The 7,330-nt window shown below is 37.1% G+C and overlaps 1 protein-coding gene across 2 annotated transcripts in view; it reads left to right on the forward strand.

The window, feature by feature from the left end:
• Positions 1-7,085, forward strand: part of LOC119741771 (8-oxo-dGDP phosphatase NUDT18-like) — a 34,456-nt gene extending 27,371 nt beyond the window's left edge. The window contains exons 7-8 of one of the 2 annotated variants that reach the window (XM_038217671.1): positions 4,390-4,489; positions 6,557-7,085. In XM_038217671.1, the coding sequence (XP_038073599.1) occupies positions 4,390-4,489; positions 6,557-6,787 (331 nt within the window). In that variant the 3' untranslated portion in view covers positions 6,788-7,085. The remainder of the gene's footprint in view (positions 1-4,389; positions 4,490-6,556) is intronic. The other variant, XM_038217677.1, reaches the window with a different exon arrangement.
• Positions 7,086-7,330: the final 245 nt, after the last annotated feature.

Here is a 7,330-nt window from a genome sequence, read left to right on the forward strand (position 1 = left end):
TACAGTATTTGAGCTTACACGGGTGGATTTTCCCTTCTATTCCTTTGGGAAATAATAGCCATTTGTTGCTCTTCTGACTAGACTATCGAACAGGTTACCCGTGTGCTTGTCTACTATGCATTCACTTAACCCCAACCCCCTTGAGAGTGATTTTTTATTAGGAACCTTCTTCACTTTTGCAAAATCCAACACCATTTGCAGAGATGAAACTTTTTTGATTTTAATCGGAAATCCGATTTTGGAATTCTCCAACGAAATTTCTGATTTTCTTACAATGTGTCCCACAAAATTTGATTTTGTGTAACGATTTTATCACAAAATGTCTTTTATTTCAATCATAATTTCGAGGAAAAGTCGATGAAAAGTCGATGGAAATGGCACATTAAAATCATCGCGAACGTAGTTTAAATCTCTTTCACCAGTTGTTATTGGAGTGTTTCAACGGTAGAAACACAGGCCAACACTGATTGGACTGCCTTTTCCGGCTGGACAAAAGGTTGAACGTTGACAGGTGACATGGAAAAATCACTGTGATGCACGTGCGTGCATATGCACAAAGATGCATGCAATGGTACCAGCGTATGTACCGCACCGTCCGCTAGCGCATAGCACATGGCCGGTCGGGAATGGGTAGCCTCGTGATCAATCCAGTGGATAAAATCATTATAATGTGCGATTTCCGGAGGTTCCAGATTTAGTTATACAAAATGCAATGCTTTAAAAATCATGATGATTATTTCAAGGATAGCGAAGAGAGCATTAGCGAAACATTTCACTTGCATTTGTTGGAAGAGAAAGACGATAATGCCTGATTTTTCCCATGTATGAATGCAAGTGGAGTAGTGGAGTTGTGTGGTTGAATCATGGACATGATTGAAGCACCATGAACGGTGCCCTTGTCTTGGGACTTTTCCCTCAACTTACTCAAGGAAGAATTGAACTTCTTTATTGATGACTCCATTACTCTTACCGTAATTCAGGCATTTTATGCAATGAAAATACTGACCTTTTTTTTTTTCATCGTAAAATTTTGTTTGAATCGAAAATAAAGCAGGAGTTGGTGTCCGGAATTGGGCATGAAGTGTATTGTACATGTACATGCATGTACATGTACATGTGTGTAATGGCAGCGCGGCCCAGATTTCGGACACGTATTTTTGTTCGGCCTATTTTCCGATTTTTTTGCCATATGCCAGTTTCATCTCTGTCACTTCAACAATAACATAGTTCAAGAATAGCACACAAATCCAATTCTGTACTCTGATCATCCCATTTTCAGGTCCATCTTAAGGTATGAGACACCACCTCCCATGAAGGTAACAAAAACATCTCGTGAATGTGAAAATATTAACTTAGAGTTGTTCCAGAATCTTCTTGATGAGCGCCTCAGAGATAATGCACAGACTGAAGATGATCTCAATCTTCTGTCTGAAATACACAAGTCCATCACAACAAGTCCAGATTTTGGACACATATTTGACGTATTTTCCAATTTTTTTGCCATATGCCAGTTTCATCTCTGCATTTGGTAACTCTACCCCCAAACTGTTGGACTCTAGTTATGGTGGTATGCCTGACCCCATGTAAAGCATTATCAGTACTCACTCCAACAGAATCAAACAAAACATGCAGTTGGATTTTGAAGGGTTGGGGATGATCAGGGTTAACAAGCAGTCATGGAACTAGTGCATGTCGGTAGTGTACACGCATGAACACCACCCTAGCTACATGAAAGGGTTGATGGCACACACAACGTTTTGTAAAGAAACATAATGAATGACTTTTCTGTCTAGCTGCCACTTCAGATAACATTTCCGACTGCACAGACTTGTTGGTCCGTACACTGCAAGACCTAGGTTTCTCCATGACCTTCTCAAAATCTCAATCAACTTCTCCAACCAAGTCACTCGGACTACATTGGATACACCATAACTGTTGGAAATTCCAATGGCCTTCCTTTCATCAATTTGTTGCGCGTGTGTACGGCTCCCTGTTCCTGTTACAAACTTTAACCTGAGGGCCGGTCAATTTAGAACAAAACAGGGTCTGACCTAGAACAAATTGCATCAGAGTTTATTTTAATGCTATCACCCTAAGGAAATATCACTATTTAACATACTGAAAATCTAATTTCATCAAAGGAGTGAAAAGTGCTTTTATTCACTTTTTCGCTACTAATTTTTCATCATCCGTAAACAGTCGAATGGAGGGCATCATTTTTTATGTGGTGTCCGTTACCCGTCAGAAAATCCGTTCACATCACGTATGAGACTTCGCGAGACACGACTGATCACAGCAGACAACTTTTCTATGTCTACCAATTATTAAAATATATGGTAATTAACACTGTCGCTAAATACTATAGGCTATTTTCTTTAAAAAATATCAAGAAATTTGAAAACAAAATTTTGGCCGAATTATTTATTAGTAAAATAAATTCGCTTTGTGGTCAAGAAACCATATGTTTCAGGGAAAATCTTTGCCTAAACAGGTCTACTTGAAATAAGGCCGGGCAATGATATACCAAATGATATCCATTTTAAGTTAAAATTGAAGTGTCTACGCTAATATGCCAGAGTTCAATTTTAAATGTTAGTGAAAATATCCAAAATCCAAGATTCGTGTGTTCATTTTGTGATGAATTTAGGTCATTGGCATAACTTATAAGTATCCCATATATTGTCAAAAAAATTAATGTATACTCAAAAAAACCTTAATGAAGACAAATTAACTGGATTAAAAGATTGCAGTGAACATTTAGCTGAATTCTGGGCTTTACAGAAAAGAAATATAGGCAGATTGACAAGTGTATACCTCTAAAAAATATTATACGTGCCCCCAGATTGACGCCTTAGGCCAGGGGAGGGGGGGGGGGGTGGTTTGTGGACCATGCCATTTAGATCTTTTTTTTTTTTAAAGTAATAACAACGCGAGGTCTGTTCCATCCAAAGAATCATTGCGTCGGGACTCCAGTATACTTTTCTGGAGTAGGCCTAGTGCATTTCACTCTTGACAGTTTATACAAGCAGATGTCTCAATCAATTTTCATACCTCGATCAGGATCTTCACAATTTAGCTGTTTAAATTACAAAATGTACTCATGAAAAATGTGTGACGTACATGCAAAGCTCATGTACAGAACAACAATAATCTTTAAATAAAGTTTTTTTCGCTTTACTTTCAAAATAGTTCATGCATGCACTGACTAACCATTTTCCATCCGTGTATGATTAAACATGATTTTTAGAAATCCCTTATAGCAAATTATCATATCTCGTCTGTGGACTTATTGCACACTTTAGGCAGAAAATCAGCCACTCTATCCATAGGTGCCCTGCATAACATTGACTGAAACAGACATATTCCCGTAAAAAGTAGAATTTTGAGCCAAGTTAAAAACATGTACTGCTCTTAATATAAAACTCACCAAAAAAATTGTATGTAAAAAGCAAAACGAAGTTGTATGACACACATAGAAACCTTTTTTCCCCCTCAGTTCCACAATGTCCTCTGCTGCAATCGCATGTGGTCATGAATCCTAAACATTAGCATATATTGGCATGCAATCCGAAGCTAGTCACCAGACGAATTATTTGAGGACAAATGTCCCAAGTTTTAATCTCAAAAAATGCTTGAAAAAACACCCTTCCACTCCATAGAATCAATAGATTTTTCACATGTTGTTTGTGTATTTATTTGAAGTTGTTTGATGATTGAACAGTTTCTATTGCAACTTGTTCTGGGTCTTTACTTAAATTGACCAGACTAAAATAGTTTCTCATAAAAACTGTCTTATCGTGTCTCCTAGGGATATATTTTCGTGTAAATCTGGAATCCCATGTGCAAGGCACATACAATGAGCACATAAATATTCAGGGACCTGACCACTGATTATGATGACTTTTGTTATGTCGTCTGCACTTCTTTTCACCGTTTTTGTCTAAATTTTCAGGATGAAAGACTAAAAATCCAGCTTGGTATCCTCACTGTTTGAATCATTGCCTGTCAATTAGGGAACTTGTGAGTTACATGTTTATAAACAAAAACACCTCTTAAAATGTAAACAAATATATTTTAATCTGGCCTAGACTATTATGGGCCAATTACCGGTAGTTATTAAATGACTATCCGGTGTTCCCAAAATGTTCATGGTGCTACATACATGTATTCCCTCTATTAGTATTTTATTTGTACTCCCAACTTTTTTCCCCAAACATCAACGTTTTGTGGACATGTATCTGGCATGTTGTTATTAAAGTCCCAGCTCAATCCCCCACTTCTCCTCACAGTAGTAACATTGAAAAGTTGAAAATGCCATAAGCCTACATGTTTAATTGTAACTCAAATCATAATTGTGACTGATTCATAATTTCTCTGTTTCTACAATAGAGATGAAGTTCACATTTTGCTATGCATGGAAGATAAACCACATTTTCCAATCATAAAGGGAACATCCATTGCAGAGGAGGCATTACGTACATTAGATAAGGTACATACAAATGTTGAAATTAATTAAAGAGCAAACAAAGGTACTTGGTATATAATATAATTATCTCAAATTAGAATACACAAAATACACACTGAAGTGTTTGCAGACTTTCAATGTCATTTATGGGCTAGCTTTTGAGAAACATGTACTTTACAATCATTTTATTGAGATTCAGAGATACATGTTCACATTTTTTGTGTGTGGTAGGTTTATATGGGTTTTCAAAAAGTAGAAGCTGGACATGGTAAAAGCAGTTGTATGTTAGGGATACAATACATGTACATGAATATTCTATCAAATTAGGTTTTGCCCTTCACCGACGTTTAAACACTGTATACTCAGTGTGTTACCTCTCGAGTGAAAGGGAGGTAACACACTGAGTATACAGTGTTTAAACGTCGGTGAAGGGCAAAACCTAATTTGATTTATATCACCCCGATGCAAAATTCCATATTATAATAGTGTATGCGGTACCCACTGCTATGTACATCAGATTCGAACCGGCCAATCGATCCCGTTAGCTCTGTGGTCGAGTGGTAAGACATCTGCACTAGAAAGCAGGAGGTCGTGGGTTCGAGTCCCACCCGAGTGATTTTTTTCCAACTTTCACTTGGGAGGTAACACACTGAGTATACAGTGTTTAAACGTCGGTGAAGGGCAAAACCTAATTTGATTTATATCACCCCGACGCAAAATTCCATATCATAATAATGAATATTCTATCTATAAACAATGGAGATAATAGGTATTCCCTGCCAAATATATCAAACTAACTTTCAAATCCATTTTCATGTGCTTGTATTAAACAAATTTTGCTATTTGAAGGCAGTTTTTCCTGCTGACCATTTTTGAAAAATCACTCAAATTTGTTTTCATAATGCACAATGAAGTTGATGGACTTGATGGAGGATCCACCTTCTTTTTTTCTTTCTTTTTTTCTTTTAAAGGCAATCAATTTCCCACAGTGCTGATTCCTTGGGCAGCGGAACACCCCTCCCCCTCCCCCATTTACCCCTCTTGCAGACATACATGTACCCCCGAGCATAAATGTGCACCCTTCGATAAAAACAAAAGTGCCCCCCAAAATTCAGATAATTTGTTTACAGCAACCATTTCTCAAAATGGTATGTAGAGAGTTCTGATATGAACAAGGAATATGAAAATCAAGCCCCAAAACCCTTACAATGCACTCTAAAAATGGGCACATAATGCGTAGTTTGCATAATGGTCAGTTTTGAAGAGTGGCCCGTATTTTTGAAGATGGTACCAGGCCCCCCCCCCCCCCCCCACCCACTATTTAAATTTACAGAGGCCAAGTGTCCAGGGAAAATAAACATGTCAACATTTCAGCAAGGATTGGGCCCCCCCCCCCAAAAAAAAATGCTGGATATGCTGCTGCACCAAAGATGCATTTTACTGAGCAAGTGCCCCTTGGATCTGGCTGCTGGCTGGGTGATTCAAATAGGAAAGAGAATATGCGAATAATTCTGCCCAAAATTCAGACCTTACATCAATATATGTATTAATATATACAGATTTCCACATCTACATATAGTGGAAGAATGTTGTATACGACAAACTTGTAAGGATTCTAACAAGTCTTGTCTAAAGTATTAAAAGAAAAATTTGAATCACAAAAGTTTGCCCATAAACGTATTTGCAAAACTAACAATACATTGTGGAATGCCTTGACAAATTTAAATGCATTTTGGGCTTGAATTGAATACATATTTTTTTAATACACAAGATACAATTATCTCAGTTGCATACTTCTAAATGAATTATAATGATTATCTCAGTAAATATAATTTTGATTTTAAGCATCTTTCAATTTTGTGCAAAATTTCCATGATACTGTAAACTAGCCTTGTACTTGCACTTGTGCTCATGGCAAAGTACTCATGCGGATACTTGTGCTCATGGCAAAGTACTCATACTCATGGAAATGTACTCGTCTACAACGCTTACTCTTCACTTAAACATTTTCTGTACATTTAGTTTTGTCAACTTGTATTAGGGTTTGTTCCTAATTTGATAATAACCAGTTTGTTTTTATTTATGTGCTAGGAAACTTTCAGTGCTAGCAACGGCTACTTTTTACGTGGTTTATTGTGTATTGAACATCTTGGTCGACCGCATGGCTCTGCTGATGGGGTATGTCTGAACCTACTTGCTGTAACTGACTTCCAGAGGGACCTCAAGAACCCCAATTATATGTGGCATAATATAGCAAACCCTGAAATCAAAACTGCACTTCACAATCGAACACAACAGTATCGTAGTTTGAAGTGCCCATAGAAAAGTAACACTAGGATGTATAACTCTATAGATACGACATACAAATAACAAGCAGGTTTATAGTTTGCATATAAACAGTTGAATATTTTTTATAGCGACATCAAGTTCCTTGCACTTGACCTTCTTGTTACATACATGTACATGTATATGGTGGCAATATTTTATTTTAGTAAAGTTTGTTCCAGTGTTTGTTGTAAATATTAATTTGGAATGTGTAGAAGTTTAAAATATGCTGGTCAAGAGCATTGAAATGTTCATATGGACTTGCTTAGATAAAAAGTGTTGTGGTCAGTGTTAACTTGTGTGTGTTTTGTTAATATGGTATGCTGAAATACATCTTTCTTAATGGCAGTGTGTATACACGTATGAAATCATCAGTTCGTTCATCTATTGCATGGGCCAGGACCCCAAAATTCACCAATGGGTACCACCCGAGTTGGCAAAATCTAGGTGCTATTTTTGGATTGCTGTTATCTCTATATTTTGATATGATAGCCTTTCAATGCGGTAACTTATTATTGGTTATCACCGCTTGAATGTCCT

The sequence above is a fragment of the Patiria miniata genome, unplaced genomic scaffold (assembly GCF_015706575.1).
Source record: "Patiria miniata isolate m_02_andy unplaced genomic scaffold, ASM1570657v1 HiC_scaffold_11, whole genome shotgun sequence".
In the NCBI taxonomy this organism is placed as follows: Eukaryota; Metazoa; Echinodermata; class Asteroidea; order Valvatida; family Asterinidae; genus Patiria; species Patiria miniata.